The 25046-nt window shown below is 37.3% G+C and overlaps 1 protein-coding gene across 14 annotated transcripts in view; it reads right to left on the reverse strand.

Moving 5' to 3' along the window:
- The window catches only part of Tomosyn (syntaxin-binding protein tomosyn), an 835312-nt gene that overhangs the window by 394641 nt on the left and 415625 nt on the right, over positions 1 to 25046 (reverse strand). For 11 of the 14 annotated variants that reach the window (XM_067782366.1, XM_067782362.1, XM_067782363.1 and 8 more), the window contains one exon: positions 2988 to 3104. In XM_067782366.1, coding sequence (XP_067638467.1) covers positions 2988 to 3104 — 117 coding nt within the window. Of the gene's footprint in view, positions 1 to 2987; positions 3105 to 10935; positions 11270 to 25046 lie in introns of all 14 variants that reach the window. The other 3 variants (XM_067782370.1, XM_067782367.1, XM_067782365.1) reach the window with 1 other exon arrangement.

The raw sequence follows: 25046 nt of genomic DNA on the forward strand, positions 1-25046 counted from the left end.
GTGAAAAATTATTTCCAAAATCGCATTAAATTTTGTAAAATAATTTTTTCAACTTCATTACTCAGATATGAGAGAAGCTGTTTCAAACAAACTTACAAAGAAATAAGAGACCATTTTCCATACGCCTGAGGATGTTACAGTTTTTGACATCCTTACAACCTTGATTTGCTCGTGACCAGGTAGAAGTAGGTCAAAGGCAGTTCAAGAGGTTTGCTGCGGAAGGCCCTCGGTATTGCAATCGGACTCAGTCCCGGCGCTGCGAGGCAAATCAGCCGCATGGACAAGACAAGTAGGCCTAAAGCTGTAGGACAGAGCCCCAATAGCGAGGTAGTTACTACCTCGAAAGCTGCAAGTCAGAGAGACGACTGTAAAAGTGGCGATGTGCCACTGTTCGACGGAGTGAATATAATAGCGTGCGACAAGATCGCAAGCTTGCGGTGGCTGGAGGAAGTGGTTCCAAACCTCCAAAGGCAAGGCACGAACGCGCGGTTTGATGTGTTGGATAAAGCGCAGATCCCCACGGTACCAAACGTTTAAATATGGATACCATGCGTGATGAAGTCGGAGGATACGCTGAGAATTTTGCAGAGTTAGAATCCGAATATACCAACACAGGGTCGGAAGGTACTTACTGTATCTCGGCCTATGGGGGAGTGTCAATTCTACATCTTCAAAATAAACAAACAAGCGGAGGATATATTGCACACCCAGCTTGGCAAATTGTCTTGGGGTACAGGAAAAATGTATATGCTACTCAGGAAAAGAAGTCCCAAGGATAACAATCCCACCACGCTAGAAGTGGGCGAAGTCGTACCTCGAAAACTTTAGAGCAAAGAGGCAGGTGGAGGACGCGGACGTCACCACGAAGATTTTAGAGGAGGAAAAACAGTCAACTGGTGCTGCGAGTCGCACATAAGAACACCCAGCAACACATTTACGCCGTGGGAAAATAAGTCCCGAGGATATCAATCTTAATTTGCAAGAAGCGGGAGAGACTAAAGAGGACCTCGAAACCCGTAAACCCAAAAGGACGTAGATGTCACCACAAAATTTTTGGAGGGGGACAAACAGCGCAATGCTGCTGCGAGTCTTACAGACAAACCTCCAACACAGTAAAGTGGCGTCAAGCGAACTCCTTCTAACCCTTGAGCAGGGTTCGTTTGACGTGAGGCTGATCCAGGAGTTATGGCTCTCACCGGGAGGAAAGCGCCCGCGAATTTGGCGTTTACTATGCGCAAACGGAGGACGGAGTTATTTTATAACATAAGTCTTGGTTTTTGATAGGGGGTTTCAATTTGGTCGTTAAACAAACTTCTGGTAACAGTATGGACGCATTTAGTCTTTGTGAGGTCCTCATGGACCGGCCAGTTCAACCTAACCTAACATAACAACCTTGACTGCTAGTACAACATTTTTACACATCAAGTCATTGCAGCAATTATTTTTTTAAACTTAAAATGCGTCCGAACGCTTACAAAAAAATCACTTATTTTGAAAACATCTCAAACACATTTATGTATATTTTAACACGGTTTTTTTATTAGTTTGATGGAACGTAGTACGTGTTAAGCAAATATATGGATAATCTCATTATTAGACAATGTTCATATCTATATTACGGACGATTTATTAAAGCTTATGTAGAAAAAAATTCTGCCTTATATATAAAATTGTCGTGTCACAATGTTTGTGGTTGAAGTCCTTCGAAACAGCTCGACGGTTTCACGTTTGTCGATTTTGTGGGCATATTGACTGGGTTTGGGAATCGGATCTTATCTATTTTTCATACCCTAAAATGGTAAGGGTGATCCACCCCTTAATTTATTGTTTTTTTTAGACAATAGTTGAATTATTTCGATAGTTCCCAACACAACTAGTAATTTAGTATATTTTATTAATATTTAATCAGCCCAATTCTAAACCAAATTCCGTGCGAGTTTTTTCACTTCTCCCAATCCTCGTATTCTAAATAAAAATTCCTTGTGAGTTTTTTCACTTCTCCCTTTCCTCCTATTCTGAACAATGTTCGAAAAAGCGGAAGCCGGTTATGGGAGAAATGTAGGTATTATGAATGTGAGGGAGAGGGAGATTTCGCTGCCATTTCATAGGAGTTTTTTCACTTGTTAAACTAAAGGGAATGCGTCAAAATAGTTAAAGGAAATTGGTTCTTTTAAGAAAGAACACTTATTTGTACAAATTTGTGCTAAAATATGTATATAAATTCTACCACAATATTCTCGCTGTTAATACAACAACAACTACAACCACAATATTCTTTATTTTGAGTCGAAAAGTATATCATAAGCAACGGTAGAGCTCTTGGTATACATATTTGATGCAGCCATCCAGAAATTGCGCAAGGATTTTTTAATAAGGCTTAAATAGATTTTGGCATATGACGAAGGACGAATTCAACTCAACTTGGCCGCCAGAAAATTGCTTTGCTGAATGAAAGCAGGCAACTCCGGCAGATTTGTGTTATGCGGCCGTCTTCTTCTTATGTTCCGCTGTTGATGTTGCTGTGGCACCAATTCATTACTCATTTCAGTGAATACCACATGAAATGCAATAAATACTGTGCATTGTTTATATTTTGTTTCTTAGTTTCCAACAAATTTGCAACAATAATAAACTTTTCAATTTTTTAAACAAAAAGAAATGTGCAACGAAATTTCAATTGACAAAACAGCTGACTTCGAAAATTCGAAATTCCTATTCCCCAATTATTGTTCTCCCTAGGAGAACAGAATTGGAGGAATTTTTCCGCGGGAATAAAAAAATCCGCGAGAACAAAATTCCGCGAGAATATTTAGAATTGGTCTGAATATCTTCTATATTTATTAGCCAAATAATTTCATCAAAATTTTGTGTCCTAGAGGGTGATATATGCGGCTTTTCCTAGGTAAACGTTTACTTTGTTTGCTCTTGGCTGGCATTTTGCGGAAACACTTATCTACAGCAAGGTTATGGGGAAATAATATACTCACCAATTTTCTTTCCGTAACTTTCAATAAAAGCCAAACTAGTTACTGATTCAGAGGAAGACATATCAATACTCGACATCGAAGACGACCTTGATCTTGAAAACGAGCCGTCCAATTTATCTGTAATATTAATTCACCATTAGTAACACTGTTTAAAAAAATCAAAAAAAATATTGAATATTATTTTTGGGACATATACATCAAGTTGTAGGTCTAGTGAAGCTTAAAAAACTCTGTACTCAGAATTTTCAATACTTTCTCCAAATCTGAAGTCAGGAGCCTAAACCCCTTTTCCTTCGGTTGAATCGTATTGATATTGGCCTACAACATTATTTCTGTTTATACCAAGAATAAGGTTTGCACGTTATCGGAAAGACTACACTTTATCGCTTTAAACAGTTTACAAAATGTTAATTTATTTTTAGATGTGTCGGAAAAAATTTACAAAATACTTCCAAAATCTAAATTTTTGCACCATTTTTTATTGTAAAAAAATTTATTTAGATATAGCTTGCAATCAAGTGGTCCGACGCTGTCTACTTTTTAGCCCTATAAAGCTTCTTGGACAAAGTTGAATCACGACAAATTTCAAGGTGCATAAAAGTCTAAACTCTTCGTTAAGCATTGCTGAACAAGATGAGATAGTGCAGATTGCGCGTAACTATGTTGCTTGTCGGCATCCCAGGGCAAATTACAAAGAGTTATTGGAATTAGGTCTTATCTTTCTTAATCAGAGCAGAGAACCAATAAAATTTAAGGTACTACGAGCGTTCGATCATGTTCGGTGGATAGCTTAGGCGATATATACGCTTAAGATTTTTCTTTTCCGGTAGCAATTTTCAATTACGTCATTTGAGGTCAATGCTATGCAATACCTTAAAAATTTACTTGAGGTTGTGGATTGAAGCGCCAATCGCCGCTAAAGTGCTTTAATGAAATCAATTTGGCTAAAATTATAACGCAATTTAATAAATTCCGCTGTCTTTATTCCTTTTCAATCTTTTTTCCCTTCAGCTCATTTTCCATTCTCGAAAAATTAGCCACTCCCTTCACCACCCTCCCTCACAAACCATTAACATAATTATTTTTAAATAGTTCGATTCCTCAAGTATTCCCAATATTACTTTAGCAAACCGAACCTTAAAGAATATTTTATAGAGGAGGTCGGTCCTGCTTCGTTTCCAGGAGAAAAGGCATCCCAAATAATAACCTAGGCTAAGTACCTAATAACCGAATTTCAAGTGAATGAAATCATATATAATATTTTTTTTTTCAAGGCATATATGAAGTGCGAAAAACTCGTTAAAAGTGATACTAAGATGTCTGATCTAAGGGGAGTTACCTAAAAGTAGGGCGTGATGCAAATGTCTGGCCTGTGCATGTAACAATCCGGCCGTTCCGTTTTTTCGAGAAGCGAGTCAACGCAAGAAGCTGTCTAGCAGCATCTGCGTTGTGTTGAAGTTCGCTTTATACCATTCAGCAGTTACTGTGAAAATGCTTTTGGGGCTCAGAACCAAATCTAAGGATGTGTCTGACTTAGTTAGCAGATGAGCTATGATATTTATGTTTTCACAGAGACCTGGCTTAAAGAAGATTTCCATGATAGCAATTTTTCGATTCCCAATATTTATACATGCCTAAAGTTTAAAAGTTTAAAGTTTTAAGGTTTTAAATGCAAACCCTGCGAATAATTGTGAAATTTTTAAGTATAGAATGAGGTTTTCGTTTCAAAACTAAAAAGGTCTAACTACAACATCCGATTTATTAAAATCTAGTCCATATAAGGACTAAAATGAAAATTTCCATTCCCTGTCAACACAATTCGAACCAAGGTTGTACATAGGTTTTTCACATTATTATTTTTATTGTTGATATTAGAGAAAAATTACAAAGCTTAAAACAGCGACGGTTACTAGGACATGTTTCTTAATTTCACTTCATCAGCTAGCTTTTCAGGAACTGAATATTGAACTCGAAATCTCCAACATTCGTACCTTATACTAGTGTAAAGGCAGATGACTTTATCCAATCAGCCCTATGAATGCCCTGGTGCTCGCTTTGAAATTGGTCTCTAAGAAGTGAAATTTAGAAACATGTCCTACTAACCATCTCCGTTTGTAAACCTTGTAATTTTTCTCTAATATCAATAACAAAAACAATTGTATAAAGCAATATGAGCATGTCCCGCCAAACAATTATGATACAATTATGAAACATATACAATTAACTAGCAGCCCGGTACGTGCTTCGCTACGTATAAAGTGAAATATTAAATCAAACTCATTTATTACAAAAAACAAGATATTTTTATTATTTGCTAGCTATTTTAAAACTTAATCCAAAACATTTGGATAAACAATATTTTTTGTTTTTCCATTTTGAGCATGAATAAACAAACGGCTGGGGGTACCGACTCTGGAACAGGCAACATAAAGTTGGCCATTGAAAAACATGATTCCTCCAAATTCACACCACAAACGTTAAGTGTTTGCCCTTGGGCTTTGTTGATGGACATCGCAAATGATAAACGCACAGGATATTGTAATCGTTTGAATTCAAATGGCATATCAGTTGGAATCATAGGGATACGCGGTATTAAACAAACTTCTCCTTTTGATTTACCAGTTAAGATCGTAGCTTCAATCAAATTTGGCAATAAATTTTTCACTGCCAATCTGGTACCATTACACAGTTTTGGTGGATTAATATTTCGCAATAATATAATCAAAGAACCTACTTTCAGATTCAAACAATGCGGTGGCATACCAGCCGGTTCTAATGAATTTAAAAATTCAATTGGATAATTCATTGCCTCATCTTGATTCATAGCACTGTCAATTGATTTATATGTCATGACTACACCTGGGAACTTTGCTTGAATTTGAAAATTAACGGCATTGATATGAATGTTCCTCGGTGCTAAAATGGCGCGTTCTCTCAACCAATCATGATTTCTGTAATTCTGAAGAATATTTGGAAAAACACATTTAATCAATTCATCTATCGATTTCGTAATTGTACAAAAATTGTTCGGTACAGTGATCAATCCGTTGGTTCTGTCGATTTGTATTTTGCCATCACCAATTTCTAATTGTTTTGAAAACTCATGGGCAGCTGGATCATTTTGTAGGTGAATACGCATATTAATGTTCAGTGTCAATTTTTGTACATATCTCCAAAGAACTGATGACTTCAAACAGGCATTTATTTCATCAGCAGGAGTTGTTCGAGGAATGACAGGCAATGTTTGTCGAAAATCCCCTGACAGTAATATCAAAGCACCACCAAAAAACTGTTGATTACCACGTAAATCTTGCATTGTTCGATTAAATGCTTCTAGTAATTTTTTATTCATCCCATAAAATAATTGACGTTAATCGCAGAACTTTTGCCATAGCAGAATTTCTTGAAATATTGCAAGTTGGAGTTTCAATCACCTGTACATTCAATGGCAATTTTAATGCAGAGTGTGTTGTCCGACCACCTTCTAATAATGTAGCATCAATTCCCGAAGATGCAAGTGCCAATGCAATTTTCTGTTCCGATCGAATAGTCGCTAAAATCAGTGATATAACGAACGCTTTGCCTGTACCACCAGGTGCATCCAAGAAATATAATCCACCTGCATTATTGGAAATGGCTTGCATGATTGTGTCATATACATGTTTTTGCTGAATATTCATTTTGATTATATTCGATTGTACAAATAAACGCAAATCATTAGAATTGAATTCCTGCTCACGTTGCAATTCACGATCAAAAGATCATGCATCTCACGATTTTGTGCGATCATACCCAATTGTACTAATGTTTTATTTGCAATCGTTAGACACAAATCTTCAATTATTATCAAAGCTTCGTTGTACATTTCCAAAGTTATCAACAAATCAAGATTTCTTGCATGATGACACATACGAATAAAAATATCTTCTGCAATATAATGTTTATATTTGTTCCATAATTCAAGTGGATTTGATGGCATACATGTTGATAATATAATAGCAAATAGCATTCGCATTTATTGAGGATGAGCCGAAATAGATGCATCATGAAGTGTTGAATCCCAATGTGCATCATCCTCCAACAAATGCAAAAGTTGGCATGCTTCACGGTATGTTTGACACAAATGACAGTTGACTGTTCTCAATTCTTGGAGTGATTTTGGGCCATACTAATAACAATCTCAAACAAAAACACTCAATATTGTTTGGATGTACTGTATATATTCTCCCAATTGCATCTGTTTGGAAAATGCCAGGATGCCCATGAACTGCTGTTCCTTGTTTACGTCTTTGAAATTTTTTCGAAGACACATTCCTTGTGTAATACTGAGGCACTTCAGAATATAACAAAGTTATCGCAAATGTATCAGTTTCGCATAATTTGAAAAAAGCTGTTAACGTAATTGCTGGAGGTTGTGCTGCTCTTTCCTATACATTTGCTACATTAAAATAAACACGTTGGCCATTCTCAAGATGTACAGCCAAGTGAACAACCGCTGGATGTCTTTCGTTCATTGGAAACGACATAATCCTCCAGACAGCTTCATTGCTACTAATATAGCGCCCCATTTGATACTGAGTAATTTCGTCATTTGTATTATCACCAACAACACCGAAAATTGCCATATCGCTCCTTTTATTTACATACTTGCAAATATATTTAATGGATTTGACAGAATTACAATATTCCACATTTATATGAGCATTGGATATTTTCGATAATAATGGACAATACGGAACCAACCCAACGATTATCAACTTCAACTTCCTGGTTATGCATTCTAATGGTTGCCGTTTTGCCATTATCATAAGGTGATCTACGTCCATACAACGGATATCCGTCATTGCCCGTTATTGTGTCTGAAGTAAATTGCCTTGGGTATTGTTCCGAACACTTTTCATCAATCATACATGGTGAATTCACATTCAGTTCACCGCACGGTCCATGTATCATGTTTTTAACGACAACTTGAAATAACTTAGGATCAGCAGTGTGATCAGGAATTTCAGCTGATATAAGGTTATCGATTTGATCCGAAGTTATTTATGTACCAGCCAAATTAGTATGTTTGCGTGCAATACCATTTTCTGCCATTCGATGGAGTACATATGGCAACGCACCTACCCAAATACATATAATTTCACAATTAAATCCATAAGTCGAAATAACATGGTTAATTTTATAATACCCATTACATTCCGCAATAACTTGACAAAATTGTATCGCTTTGGACCGACCGAAACGTTTATGTAAATCCGCAGAACTACACTCGGAGTGCTTGCCAAACACTGCCGAGGGGCGACCCCGCTCAGAAGAACTTTCTTCTAATTGAAAACACTTGTTTCTAAAATTTTGATGCTACTTTGTCTGGGGAGTGAACCCGGGATCTTCGATGTGGTAGTCGGAGCACGCAACCATCACACCACGGCGGCCGATGAAAAACAAACCAAAACAATCATATCTAAAAGTGTGGGCCAAATGAATTTGCATAGTAAAAACGAATTCATTTGAACTCGAAAATGAGTTCATCTCATTGTTTTCGCCATGGTTCACGTTTAAAAAATTTCCACTATATGTGGTAGCCCCAATTCGCTCTTTCTTTTTTTTGTTATTAAGCTTCTACCTACTTGGACAGATGTAAGGTGCTCAATGTTTCGAGCTCTAATGTAACCAACAATAAAAAAGTTTTAAAGAAGAAGGTTTACAAGCGGCAAAACCCCTAGAAAAAAAGTAGCGATTATCTCACCTATTGTACAGTAACATAATGGGCGCTTTCAGAGAACACTATTTTTGCTGTCAATTAAATGATAGAAATTTTGTTTCATGAACGGCGATTTGAGCCAACTGTCCATAGAAAGAACTATCCTTAAATATTAAGGGAAATTACTTTTTTAATTTTTTTTTACACTTCACCATAACATTAAGGGGAGCATTTTATTCATAACCAACACTCTAAAATGAAAATTTAAAAAGAAAGAAAAAAGGTAAAAAGAACTGCCAGACAGACGAATACACACGCTGAACAAATGTAGCGAAAAATATTTCTGCTCAGTAATTTGACTTAAAATTCTAACCGTTCAGAAAGTTATCACCCAACAACATTTGTGTTTCCAATATCACGTCTTTCTTTGGAATTATGCCACTTGGAATGATGTCGTGGCACTTTAACACTTTTTCCTGTACATTTTTTTGCTGATTGCGCAAAATAAAAATATGGTAAAATCAGCAACGCACACGACCAATTCTTTAGCACCCCAGCGGGTCAGGGGTTAGGGGGTCAGAATATTCCCTCGGTAGGTAGGCCTGTCGTAAGAGGCGACTAAAATACCAGATTGAAGGGGCTGTGTAGCGCAACCCTTCAGGTTGCCAGCGCAATATATAGCTTCTCCAAACCCAATTGCCAACCTCACCTATCCGCGGCGAATCCTGTTTCACTAACAGACGAGGCTCTGGCGACCCCAAGCTTCTCGTGGAACTTGTGGGTGAGGAGGGATGGGATGGCCTGAAGGTTTAATGTGGCCACATAAATAGTTCCCGAGATGGTCGGGCTAGCACCTTAATGGTGCTGTGGTACCGGAGCGTACCGGATCTGTATCCGGCAAAGGACCATTACATCGATAACACTCCACAAAGCCTTCGCAGCAACCTTATCGCTACAACAACAACACCAACAACAACAACAACCAATTATTTAGCCAAATAATGAAAGGCTTTTATAAAGGGTTTTACAATTCACACAATCACACTTCTTGCTTCTACAGCACTAAATTTGCTTTCGTTCCTAGCACTGTTGGGCGTAGTAAAAAAAAACATATTTCTTAAATATTTCAGAAATGGAATGAACAATTTTTATTTTAGGTATCTATATTTGTATAACTAAATATAACAATTAAAAAAACAAAAATTGCAGTACAATACTTTCAGTGGTGTCCAAAGTTACCTCTTTCCAAAATTTAAGACTTTTATTTATAATATGTATATATTGGGACGAATATTACCATCTCTAAGGTTATTAAATAAAGGCACAACAACATTTAAGCAAGCTACATAAACACATTAATCATCATGTACACACATACATACAAGCAGCAGAGAGATACTCACAAACGCATGTCATCATCAGCTACTACTTCGCTCACATGTACACACGCATATGGTTACACACTAAAAATACACGCGTGTATGGCTAGTGACCAGGTAGAGGATTCTAGAAGAAGAAACGTGTAGACATTTGGGCAGAGAGTATAAAAGCAGCAGAAGCTGAGCAATTTTAGTGGAAATAAAAGTTTAGTGCACTGTGTCCAACTATACTGTGTGTGAAGTGAACTAAGTATTTTTAGTAGTTAGAAAGCTTTTTTTTAACGGATTAAGATATTTCTGTCTTTCAAATGGCGGCACTTATACCTCAAACATATAAAAATGTCAAGAACTTCGAAAAAAAGCAATAACTTTTTAAAGTGGTGTACCAAAGTTTCATTTGGCTCTAATTTTTGGCTCTATTTAAGTACAAACCGATGGAGGAAAACTATAACTATGTACATTTCGTCGTACTTTGTACGGGTTTGCCCATCGCTGAAAGCTTCCTGAAATGTGCCTAGAGGAAGCAGTTATACAAAATAATATTACTTCTTCACCTTCATATTCCTACCACGCGCACCGAAAATATGATTTCATTGTAGAATGTGACTTTTAAGCAGAATATACAATTTATTACAGACTGTTCCCTGTTTCAAATATCTGCGGGCGAACGTTTAAAATGTGTAAAACCGTTCGTATTAAAGTTTTTTGTGAATAAGGCAGAAATTTGGAGTTAAATTTAAATATATAAAAATAATATGTAAATGTAGTGCAATGAGTCTCTGATTTTAATAATTTTCTCTTCTTTGTGTGACGAGGATTGTTTAACTTATGCTTTGTGGATACAAAAAAGCAAATTTATATGTCCCACCTTGCGATCTTGACCTTCTTAAGGTTTCAGATTGAATTGAAACTTGTTGTTGAACAGCTTGTTGTGCAGTGGCTCCAATTTCACTATTGCTCGGACTCGTGGCTGCTTCGGTATTTTCAGAAGGCAATGAAGATGGTATTTGTTCTTGAAAAGGTGATTTGGATGCGAGTATATTACCAATCTCATCACTATCACATCCGCTCTCAATTTTATCCGAGAGTGTTATTTCACTAGCATCTTTTGAACGACGATCACTTGAAATACCTGAAGCAATAACTTTGCTTCTACCACACGATGTTAAAGCTCCGGCTATAGGTGCTGTTCCTTCGTGTATCTGGGGTAAATATGAAGGTAATAGTAAATGGATATGACAATGGGAAATTCTTTATTTAAGAATCATTCGAATTGATGAAAATCATAGAATTAAAATAATTATAAGAACTGAATACACAAAAAAGCGGAAAAGTTTGCATGAACGATATTATAAATGAATCTTACTACTAACTAACTAACTATTTAGTACACATATACATATATATGTACTGGACCATTTACATAAGTACATAACAAACTGATTGCTTATCAAAGTATATCTGAACGAATGGTAAGTGCCGTGATGAGATATTATTAGCAGGGTTAGGATTTTAGGGAATTAGGATTATCTGTAAATAAAATCAAAAATTATGTTCGAAGTCTTTTAAATTTGTGGTTTGCTGGGTTGAGCTTATTGGTCGTCTAAATAAGCAAACTTGGTTCTTGTTTACTTAATTTCGACGCGTTACAACGCTTCATGCGTCATTCTCAAAAAATATTTATTGAAATATTTTAATAATTTAACAATTTTGTAACAACAAACCTGAAATAATTACTTACATTAATTATTTTATCTAAATAGTATCACATTTTGTAACACGTTGCACATATATGTATATATATATATATAATCATCTTAAGTGAATTTTAGTTGTCTTATTTTCTTTTTGCACAACCGCGGTATAAACATTACTAATGTTATTCACATCTTTTTTAAAGTTCATTACATTGTTTATTCTTAAGCTCTCTAAAATTAGTCTTGTTTTCCCCCTTTTCTTTATGTCAATATTATTGTTTTTGGCACCCGTTGTTTTGAGATATTGTTTATCTTTTACCGGCTTTAGGTCGAGACCCGTGATTAAAACACTGTGCTTGATGTATTATTTTATTTCCAATATATTTCGGTTGTATTTCGATAACCGTCTTCAAGGAAATTAATTTCTCTTAATTACATTGCTTTACACGTCCGTACACTGTAACGTGGAATTTTGTCGATACAAAACAAAAGCCGGCAAAACATAAAAAAATGTTCTATATATAATATACGTGCATGTTGAAAGTCCGCTATATGGTTACCTACCTGGGGGGATTTATATGGACGAAAGTTAACCGATATCGCGCCATTTTTTTTTCGCAGGCTCGAAATTTATTTTTTTGGATTTGCGTAGCGGAACTTTTTTTCCTGAGCCCAAATCCTATCGAAAAATCGACGACGCGATATCGGCGTCATTTATATTTTTATGGGTTTGTGGAGGGTCTGGCTGTCCGTTAGGCCCGGTTTAAATATTGCTCCGATGAATTATTGGTTTTTTTCTTCACAATAAGATTATCCCTTTTACTCTTGGCGTATTTTTTCTTTGTGTTTTTAAATAAAATACTTTTTATAATTCTTTGGGTTTCTATCATTGATATTCTAAATAGGCTTGTCTGCATTTAGTTTTGGTTTGTACGGATGGTAGTTAATTATTGTAGTTTAAGATTTCATATGAAAACACAAAAAATGCAGTATAAAATTGGATCTTGCTTTGTTTTAATTTTATTAGCTTTTGAAATCGTTTGTTACAGAACCAATATTTTTCACCTTAAAGTGGTCGAACATTGAATTTTTTCATTTTTGTTTTTGCATCTGGATGTTCCAGAGGGAGTCCTTGAGATCATAAGGATCTTCAACTCAGAGCTACCTTGCTCTAGTTGGAGAGTCCTGTAGCTGCAGTATAGAACCAGGGCGACGCGTCAGGCGATACTCCGGCTCAACAAGGAGTCACTGCCTTTGTTGGAGCGCGCGGATAGCGCTATTAAATTCGGTTTTGAGACCGTGAAGATTTACGTGTACTCCAACGATTTGAAGGCGGCCTATGATCCGAGGAGGAAGAGGACGCGGAGCCTAACAGAGTCAGTCCGACGGATGACATGCTAGGCGGGAACGCGTCTTTTATCTCCCTGCTAATGCTGGACAGACTCAGTGCTTACACTGGAGAGGAGCCAAAGTCTGATGAAGACGGCGATTCGACAGTGGTGGAGGTGGTCGGTTGCTCGGCTTAGTGCGAGTCCTACAAGTAAACCTCCACCATTGTAAAGCAGCTTCTGCTGCGCTGCTGCTCCAGTTTTCCAGTGGGGCGGCTGACATAGCCATTATCCAGGAGCCTTGGGTAGTAGCATGAGGGCCCCAAAGCCGAGGGCTTTGTACCCTCACAACATATACATATATACAGATACATTTTCGATCATACATTTTGTAATATTTTATATCAAATTTTATAACTTTGAATTTATAACAATATGTGAATTTATAACTTACACATTTCCTATGAAGTACCCGTAATGTACATTTACCCTTAAGAATTATGCGCCAAAATATATATATTATGTTGTATATTGAATCAATAATTACTAAATTGAAGGACAAATTAGACTTGCGCACTTTTGCACATTTCCGCCCACATAAATTTTAAATATAGGATCACCCTAACATGCATATACGCACAAAACATAAAAATGCATCGGTCAACCAACCCTTTGCACACGCAAAATCCAATGCACCCAGCTACAAATACAACATACATAACAACTTAAGTGAACGGAAATCAGCAGCAAGTCGTCAAAAATAAGCGCCGCTACTAATTGGAATTTTGCTATACATACTTACGCACTAGCATACAACACACCAACGCACGCCGTACAACAGAAGGCAAAATCATTGAGCAAAGCAAACGCCACGTTAGAATCAGGTGACAACACAAATGTACAAACACACAATAGTCAAAGCGAAGGCTGGAAAGCACGGTATGCGGGCAAATGCAAATGCATTGTATTCAACAAGGAGTATTACGGTGCGTGGATATTTATGGAAAGAAATATTCACCAGAATAACTGTTATAACTATATTGTTAATATTATTAGTTACAAATTGTTATTATAAAATAACCGTTTGCCTGCGTGCAAAAATTAGTATATAAGGGCGACGAATTCGCTTTAAAATTGAGAGATTAGGAGACAGGCATACGAGTCGGTAGGTTTTATGACTACCGACCAAGAGTACACCTGAAGGTTTTGACTTCATTTATACTAAAGTATATTCGTCTGGAGGCTTTTTTACTCCATTCGACCGCAGAGGTTGGCCGATGGTTTTATTACCTCAACCACCTCTTACAAAGCAAGGGAACAAGTTAGGAGCAGAGATAGAATTTTTATGAAATAAATATTTATAACGTTCTTTACATGAAGTCAACAAGGTTATTCATTTAGAAGGACCGGTAGGAATGTCTACTTTCAGGAACCCTGGACGGACTGAGGCCAACCCCGGCAAAACCAAAGGAAAACTCCGTCACAGTAGGGCATAATATATGGGGGCCGAAGGCGGCAGGATTGACGTTGGTGAGTGGTGCCACACATGGGAAACCGAGAACTTGCATCTTGGTAAGATTTGATATAAATTTTATTTTTCTCCCCCGATTTAGCGACGAGGATGCTACAACTTTGACGTTGACGGTTACCCTGATGTCCTTTTACTTCCCTCATGAGGTATCGGCTCCGACGGAGCTAGTCTGCAAGATAGCTCGGGAGGCGAAAGAGCCACTACTACTAGCGAGAGATGTCAATGTGCACCACAAAGCGGGGGCAGCGGAGACACGAACGGGAGGGGTGAGTCACTCTTTGATTTTGTTATTTATCATAACTTTAAGATTTGCAATAGGGGCTCGGTATCCACGTTTGTTACTAAGAGCAGACAGGAGGTTCTGGACGTCACCCTGATCTCGGGCAGCGGGGAATCCATGAGAAAAAATTGGATGGTGCTTGAAGACCACTCTTTTTCGGATCATAGATTTGTCCGCTTCGACCTTGGCGGGGTGGCGCTCAAAACTGTCTGGCATAGGAACCTTAAAAACGTCAATTGGCGTATCTATAGTGAGGAGCTTCAAAGGAGGCTCTCAGGATCTAGTGTGCTTATTCCTCAGAACTCTGAAGAGCTGGATAATATAGTTCACTTGTATACGAAGATATGCTGGGAGGTTCTTGATAAGGCCTGCCGTAGGAAGAAATCTAGGGATAAGCTCACACCACCATGGTGGAACGCGCACCCAGACAATCTTCGCAAGGCTTGTCGGAAAGCATTCAATCTTTCTAAAGCTTTCAGGTAGGCTGAAAAATGGGATGCATACAATATGGTGCTCGGGATTATAAGAAATTGCTCGAAGACGACGTCCTGGCGGAAGTTTTGTAGCGAAATGGAGACAGTGTCTGAGGGATATTGGCTCACAAAGGTTCTCTCTGGTGTTCCAAAAAGTGTCCCGGGATGTCTGCAAGGATCTGGTGGGGCATGGCCGCATTTGGCAAAGAGCAATTTTGCCTGCTCCTGAGTACGCACTTTACGGGCGCTAGTGATGAAGTAATGAAATGGAGGGAAACTCACACTGGCGAACCGTTTGAGGGGAAGTTCATTACTATGGGTAATGTTAAATGGGCTATAATGTCGTTCAAGCCCTTTAAAGCATTAGGGCCGGATGGATTGGCTCCGGTAAAACTCCAGCAAACAATAGAGCTGAGTTATTTGTGATTGTATAACATCTTCAAAGGAGTTTGTGCTCTTAACCATATTCCACGGGGTTGGAACGATTCAAGGGTCACCTTTATACCCCTAAAGACTTCAGACCGATTTGTCTGACATCCTTCCAGCTGAAGACACTATAGAGGTTAATAGACTTTACTCTAAGGGAGTCCTTGGAGGGAAAGTTATCGACATCGGTGACCCCCATAAATTCAGAAAACAAAAATTCAGAAACAAATTTTTTCAAAAAACATTAGTCAGAAGGGAGTGCCCCTAAATCCCCAAACACAGAATCCTCAGCTAAAAAAAAAATCCCAAACAAATAATCTCCAAATTTAAAATCCCATAACCAAAATCCCCAACACAAAATCCCCGCACTTTTTTTGGGGCTAAATCCCCCACCCTTTTTTGAGGAAATATCAAAAAACCTCGAACACAAAATCACAAAAATTTTAATTAAATCATAAAATAAAGTTCTGACGCGTATAAACATAATTACGCATTTATATATATGTAATTATGATAAAATATATAAACATAAAGTAAAATGATGGGTAATAACCTAACGATACACATTCTATTTGCATTGTGTTTTCATATCTTCTTTCTGTTCTAACCATGTCAATGTTATATTGCGAATTTGACAAAAGTTTTACGTACATCAGTGGCACAGAGGCTTAGGTCTTCAACTACCGTGCAAAAGTCGTCGGTTCAATGCCAGATCACGGATTTAAATTTTATTTTCTATTTATGTAATTTTGGTTTATAAATTTATTATTAAAAATACTGTGAAAAATATTAAAAAATTTAAATGAAAAACCTAGATATGATAGTGAAGCGACGACGAAAAAATATCGCAAAATTAGCATATCATTAATATAGCTATTGTCACGGATATTAGCATCACTAAGCTATACCATCACTAAGGCGATGCTAAGGCCATGCTAAACGGTATTTACGTCAGTAATCAAATCATGTATACACATATATAAGGCAGCCGAGAGATGTCACACACAGATGCATTTACTTATACGCCTATGTGTGTGCGAGAGACTGTAAACCAGGGCCATTCATTTCATAGCACAATTGTGCCCTCTCAATTCACACGCATATGATTCGCTCTGTCGCCGTTAATTGAGTTAGTCGTCGCTTGGCACTTGGCGTAGCAACATAAGTGGTGGGTATCGGCAGATCGGTATCAAAATATGTATGAAAAATTATGCGCGATACACATGCTTGTTTTTAGCTCGTTGCTTGTTAGTAAGCGACTAAATGAAAAATCAATTCACCCGCACGATCATCGCGACGATTGCGCTGTCACTAATACAGATGCACTTTCAGTTTTGAATGGCCCTGCTGTAAACTACAAACTCACATACATCTGGGAGACGCTGAAAATTAGACAATTGTAAACAAGTAGAAACTATATGAGAACTATAAACACACGAAATAGTTGGTAAGTTCTGGAAATAGAAGAGCCTAGATGTATGCAACGTAAACTATAAAAGCGGCGCAAGCGAGTAAGAAGTAATTCAGTTTGATTTGAGTTTCGATTAAGACGATATCTAGCGAGCATTAGCAGTATTATTTTGATAGTAGAGTTTCAATCAGTTTGGTTTAAGCAAGCTATTGGTTGCAAGGTATAAGTGTTATTGTGAAGTACTTTAATAAAGGCCATTTTTGCATTATTCAATATTGGAGTTATTTATTCAACAGTTTAGCGATTCGAACGTTAGCAGAGAATTTGGAATAAGCGGAACTTCAGTAAATTCGTTACACTATTGAATAAAAGAAAGAAAGCAAACTGCAAAAGTTCTCAAAATAATTGAAAAAAGGAAAATTCTAAACGTTACAGATCTCCATCGCCTAAATATCTTCTTGGAGAAAAAATTCCGTTAAAGTATAAGTTTTGTTTGTCAAATGAATTTCTATCGCCTTATTAACTGTCAAATGTATCGAATTAGTTACTTCTTGGCGATAGACGATAAAATTATAAGAAAACTGGTGCCAGGGTTTTGTAATGTAATTTATACATAAAAATATATGTATGTACATATGTATTTATACTTTGTAAAAAACAAAAAAAATGTTCCGGTGTTTTTCTGCAATGCAATGAATTTTGAATTGTTTTGTTATGTAAACACCATATTAATTGTATTTATAAGTAATTACGTTGCAGTGTATTTTCTTTAATGTGCCCATTAAATATTTGTGAAATCATCAATATTGAAGTGTTAATTTGGAAATAGAATAAACATAAATATTCTTTTTCTGTGTGAAAAACATTCAAATTAGATTTAAAATCGGCGCGATTTGAACGTTTTTCACACAGAAAATGGGGATTTCGTGTTGGGGATTTTGATTATGGGGATTTTGATTTGGGGATTTAGATTTTGGGGATAAAGGGGGTAACCCTAGTCAGAACCCTTTTTCAGAAAGATGAAATTCAGGGGCTAAAATTCAGAAATCAAGCCTCAGAAGTCAAATTTCAGTTTTCAAAATTCAGAAGTAAAATTTCAGAACGCAAAATTCAGAAGTAAAAATTCTGAAAGTAATCAGACGAAAGAAAAAACCTTAAATTTCTCTCGTTTATTTATTTGGAAGGTATTTTGTACATATAAAGAAAAAGTAGCACAATCTAAAATTTTAAATTGTGTGCTATAGCAAGCATGTAATTAATTAAATCGTTTTCGCGTTTATCTTTTTCAAGTGAATTTACAGGGATTTAAGCGGTTGATAAGAGCAAAACACAGATTTATAGATCCAAAGCTTCTGCAACCCTATTGTCAACCTTACCTACGCGAGGGGAGTCCTGTTACAAATATGAATGATACACAATATTTAGAGGCGAGGCTCTGGCGACCCCAAGTTCCTCATGGAACCAGGGGTGGGAGGGTGGTATGGCCTAGAAGGTTTAATGTGGTTATATTAATCGCTCCCGATATGGTTGGGCTAGTACCTTAATGGTGATTTGTTACCGGAACGTACAAATCTATATCCGACAAAGGACCATCAATCTCGATAACACTCCCCAAAGCCTTCGGGAAGTGTCTTTATCATTAATACTACAACAGCAACAGCCAATGAATTTACAATATTAAAAAAGTGACGGCCGAGGTCTTTATATTTTTACGTGCGTTTTCGATATGGCTCGCCTCAAGATGAAAAATGCTGCAATTTTATTTCTGTTATTGCCTGTTCGTTTTTATACTCAGCTGAGCAGAGCTCACAGAGTATATTAATTTTGTTCGCATAAACTAATCGAGATAGATATAGACTTCCATATATCAAAATGATCTGGGCGAAAAAAGAAATTCATTTAGCCATATCCGTCCGTCCGTACGTTCGTCTGTCCGTAAACACGATAACTTGAGTAAATTTTGAGGTATCTTGATGAAATTTGATATGTAAGTACCTCGGAGCTCATCTCGGATCGCTATTTGAAATGAACGAAATCGGACTATAACCACGCCCACTTTTGTAGGTTCCTGGGAACTCATCTCAGATCGCTATTTAAAATGAACGATATCGGACTATAACCACGCCCACTTTTTCGATATCGAAAATATCGAAAAACCGAAAAAATGCGATAATTTCTTACCAAAGACGGATAAAGCGATGAAACTTGGTAGGTGAGTAGACCTTATGACGCAGAATAGATAATTAGTAAAATTTTAGACAATGGGCGTGGCACCGCCTACTTTTAAAAGAAGGTAATTTAAAAGTTTTGCAAGCTTTACTTTTGGCAGTCGTTGAAGATATCATGATGAAAATTGGCGGGAACGCTACTCCTATTACTATATGTGTGCTAGACAAAAATTAGCAAAATCGGATGACGAACACGCCCACTTAAAAAAAAAAATTTTTTTTGAAGTCAAATTTTAACAAAAAATTGAATATCTTTACAGTGTATAAGTAAATTATGTCAACATTTAACTCCAGTAATTATATAGTGCAACGAAATACAAAAATAAAAGAAAATTTCAAAATGGACGTGGCTCCGCACCTTTTCATTTAATTTGTCTAGAATACTTTTAATGCCATAAGTCGAACAAAAATTTACCAATCCATGTGAAATTTGGTAGGGGCATAGATTCTATAACGATAACTGTTTTTTGTGAAAATGGGTGAAATCGGTTGAAGGCACGTCCAGTTTTTATACACAGTCGACCGTCTGTCCTTCCGCTCGGCCGTTACACAATAACTTGAGCAAAATCGATATATCTTTACTAAACTTAGTTCACATACTTATCTGAACGCACTCTATCTTGGTATAAAAAATGGCCGAATTCAACTATGACCACGCGCACTTTTTCGGTATCGAAAATTACGAAAAATGAAAAAAATGCTATAATTTTATACCAAATATGAAAAAAGGGATGATACATGGTACATAATTGGATTGGTTTATTGGTGCAAAATATAACTTTAGAAACAACTTTGTAAAACGGGTGTGACACCTACCATATTAAGTAGAAGAAAATGAAAAAGTTATGCAGGGCGAAATCAAAAGCCCTTGGAATCTTGGCAATAATACTGTTCGTGGTATTACATATATAAATAAATTAGCGGTACCCGACAGATGATGTTCTGTGTTACCCTGGTCCTCATTGGTCGATATCCCGAAAACGCCTTCACATATACAACTAAGGGCCACTCCCTTTTAAAACCCTCATTAATACCTTTAATTCGATACCCATATCGAACAAAGACATTATAGAGTCACCCCTGGTCCAGCTTTAAGGCGATATCTCGAAAAGGCGTTCTACGTCTACTCCCTTTTAAAATACTCATTAAATAATAAATAAATAAATAAATAAGTAAATAAACACCTTTCATTTGATACCCATATCGTGCAAACACATTCTATAGTCACCCCTGGTTCACCTTTATGGCGATATCTCGAAAAGGCGTCCACCTATGGAACTAAGGCCCACTCCCTTTTAAAATACTCATTAACACCTTTCATTTGATTCTCATACCGTGCAAACACATTCTAGAGTCACCCCTGGTTCACCTCTATGGCGATATCACGAAAAGGCGTCCACCTATAGAACTAAGGCCCACTCCCTTCCCTTTTAAACTACAAATTAACACCATTCATTTGATTCTCATATCGTACAAACACATTCTAGAGTTACCCCAGGTCCACCTTTATGGCGATATCTCGAAAAGGCGTCCACCTATAGAACTAGGGCCCACTCCCTTTTAAAATACTAATTAACACCTTTCATTTGATTCTCATACCGTGCAAACACATTCTAGAGTCACCCCTGGTTCACCTTTTTGGCGATATCTCGAAAAGGCGTCCACCTATGGAACTAAGGCCCACTCCCTTTTAAAATACTCTTTAATACCTTCCATTTGATACCCATGTCATACAAATGCATTCCAGGGTTACCCTAGGTTCATTTTCCGACATGGTGATTTCCCCTTATTTTGTCTCCAAAGCTCTCAGCTGAGTATGTAATGTTCGGTTACACCCGAACTAAGCGTTCCTTACTTGTTTATTTTATTTATGAAATTAAATATGTTATGGTATGCCCCAAACGCACTTCGAATTACGTTGAGCCACCCTTCGATAGAATTATTTGTTCGGGCTTCACTCAATTTGGTGCTATTACAACTAATACATCCATAATTCGATTGGATATAAAGCTTTCTTTCGACGTTTTGTATTCCAGCAAGTTACCAGACGGCTGAAAAAAAATCAGAAATTAAATTCAGAAGTCAAAATTCAGAAAGTAATCAGAGAGCAAAAAAAATTTAATTTTGTGCAAAATTCTGACTTCTGAATTTTGATTGAATTTTTGTTTCTGAGTTGTGACTTCTGAATTTTGGCTTTCTGAAAAAAGAGTTCTGACTGATGTTTTCTGAAAAAATGTGTTTCTGAATTTTGGTTTTCTGAATTTATGGGGGAACCATCGACATTGTAGCATGCGTATATGAAAGGGAAGTCTACGGAAACGGCCTTGCATGCAGTTGTCTCTCAGATCGAGAAATTCTTGGCGTACAAGGACTTCACACTCATAGCTTTTCTCGACACTGAGGGAGCTTTCAACAACGTTACGCCCTCTGCGATAACTGATGCACTAATCGGCTTGGGGGTATTCGGGGCTAGTGAAACTTGTTCAGCAATTACTGTTGCGAAGAAAGGTTCATGCCGACCTGGCAGGTTCAACGGTGGTCAAACACATCCGGCGGGGCACCCCGCAGGGTGGGGTACTTTCTCCGCTCTGCGCACCATCCCTGCGGAGGCTCTGGATACTCTTTTTAATGTGTTGCCAATATATTTAATGGTCAAGCAGTGTGCGGCCTTTTCTGCTCTACGGCTGCGAGAGTTATACGGTTGGAGAGACAATTTGGTTGGACATGCAACCATCCTTAAGAATCTGGATTCGCCCTCGTCGGACTACTCCGCACCGACTGTATTTTTCAATATGAAGTACGAGGTTGTTATCCCGAATAGGGATTATTGGTTGAAGGAGCCACCGGACCTGAGCGATAGGCTGCAGGTATATACTGACGGCTCCAAACTGGATAAAAAGGTAGGCAGCGGGGTTTTTGCACCTTAACTAGGATAGAATCTATTCTTTAGCCTACCCGATCATTGCAGCGTCGTTCAGGCGGAGGTGGCTGGTATAAATGAGGCCGTTGATCTCTCAGATAGCTGTTCACGGCTATAATAAAGTTTGTATTCACTCTGACAGCCAGGCTGTACTAAAAGGGCTTGGATTGGTTACATCTAAGTCTAGGACAGTATAGAAGTGCCGCGAATCTCTTAACGAGATCGTTGAGCAAACTTCCCTCAATCTGGTATGGGTGCCTGGACACTCGGATATACCGGGTAATGAGATGGCTGACGAACTTCCTCTTCGTCGTCATGGAAGGGATTGAGCATGCCGCTCGCTACCTGTAAGCTCACTTTGAAAGGGATTTTCTTTAGAGAAGCGGGTGTGAGATGGAGCTATCTCGAATCCTGCTACCACACTAAGCTCGTGTGGCCTGAAGGACACGAGAGACGTACAAGAAGTCTCCTTCTTCTTGGAAGGGGGGACATATCTCTAGCGGTTGGACTTATGACCGTCCACATAGCAATCGGGAAGCACGCACAACGGCTGGGTGCTCCTTATAATAATTACTGCAGGAGCTGCAAAGACGAAGAGGAGATAGAAACAGTCAAGCGTGCGATTGTCCTGCATTTTGGCGAAAGAGGATTGTGTAGCGCAACCCTCTCAACTCTCTCTAACCTTTTGCGTCTTAATATGAATACAACAATAAAACTTTAATTAATCTTTGAAATTCGTATCTTGGCGAAAGGAGAATTGACTGTGGATTCTGTACACTAACCTTTGTAGAGACATGTAAGGAAGATTGTCGAGGAAATTGTTATACAAAATGAACAAGTGATGCACTACGTTGAATTTTTAATATGTTTTGTAAGGTTTCTCTGACATTTCTAAATATAAATTTACAAATTATACATTGTTGCAAAGCAAAAAGTTTAAAGGTATATTGGAAATTCTAAGTATGTGGGGACTGACTATTTGGTCGACTAGACCTACAAGTTGCGGTATATATTGGCAAGAGTATACAAATTTTCATTGTAAAACAATGCAATTGATCTTATGTGATGATGCACCAAAATGCAGTTTTGTCAAAAAGCGCTTGGGGAATTTTTGTAAAATTTTACTGCCGAGCTTATTTCAACTCTCAAAACCGCAATCCGAAAAAAATCTGAGGTGGTCCGACTTCGAATTAACATAGTTCAGGCACCCCGTGAACCATTCACGAAATATGTTTTCTGCAAAAATCGATATTATTATTTTAGGTGTTTATTAGACTGGGTTGGCCCCCATACAAAAAAAAAAGCAAATTTCCGCCCCTAAATTTAAAGATTATGTTGAGTGGGTTTCAGGAAAAAATCGTTTTGTCAGTTTGGTTTGGTTTTGAAGACACTCTTTCACGTAAATTTCTGCGTTGATGGTTCCAATTGTAGAGAACGGCGTGGATTTAAGCCGACATTCACAAATAGCTTGCCAAATCAGACTTTTCTGCAAACTTTTCTATCAAGCTCTTTCTTTCCGAACTGGAATGCTCTCTCCAGACTGTAAGCGGTGGAACTGGGTACCTGGCAACTTTCTTAGATCCATTTTCAAAGACGTTTTGGCGTCCATAATAAAACGAAGATGTTTGCTTGCCAATCTGGTCTCATAAAGCTCTTCTTTCTAACTCATTTTCTTCAGAAGCTAATATATTTTTTGGCATGTTATGCAACACCAATTCAGAAATATTTAGTTCAAAGCCTACTATGTCATTACTAAAAAACGTATAGGGAGTTCTTAATTTGCAGTACATTCTGTACCAGTTCTTATTTAAAAGAAATGTATACAAACTCTTTGGAAGAAATACGATCGAGTTTCTGTTAACACTGATTTTATTTTAAAGTACGATCGGATGTAAAAGAAAGTAAGTAATAGACTTTACTTTAAATAGAAGAAGACTAAAACTGAGTTTGCTTGGTCGCATTATAAATTCGTCAGTAACAAAGCCACTATAACTTTAAAGAAAATCTAAGCAGAGGTATTATGACTATAAGTTGAACCTCTCGTTACCATCAAAAGACTTATGGCAAAACTGGAGGAGCCTCAATATACATGGGAAGCGTCAAACTGACTGTCAGGTTGACCCGGATGTTCTCAACGACTATTTCAGTAGTGCAAGTGAATGTCGGAGAAATCCTTTACCTTTTAATATAAGTATTCGGTTTTCTCCGGAGCATAAATTTGAATTTAGGGCAGTTTCGGAGTAAGAAGTTTTCAAATCCATAATGGGAATTAAATCTAACGCAATTGGAGAGGATGGGATTTGCTTGAAGTTTGTGAAACTTATGTTGCCATTTATTTTAGGAATTATCGCGCATATCATTAATCACTGCTTCACAACTTCTTGCTTTCCAAAGAGTGGAAGAAGGCACTGATTATTCCTGTCGCAAAAAACAACAATGCAGCTGAACCTTATAATTGCACAAGTATACACGGTTTTGGATCTGGGCAACTAAAAGTGGTTTTTAAGTCAATTTATGACGCTGAATTCGAATCTGCATTCCGTTTTTTAAGATTGATTCTAGTTTTTAATATAGTCAATAAATTCATTTTTTAAGATTTTTGTCAAATAATATTCATTTTATTAACTTAAAAGTAACAAATCAGAAATGAAGATTTGTGGAACTTTGCCTTTTGTATTGTTTAGT

This window comes from Eurosta solidaginis, chromosome 4 (assembly GCF_040869045.1).
Source record: "Eurosta solidaginis isolate ZX-2024a chromosome 4, ASM4086904v1, whole genome shotgun sequence".
NCBI classification, from domain to species: domain Eukaryota; kingdom Metazoa; phylum Arthropoda; class Insecta; order Diptera; family Tephritidae; genus Eurosta; species Eurosta solidaginis.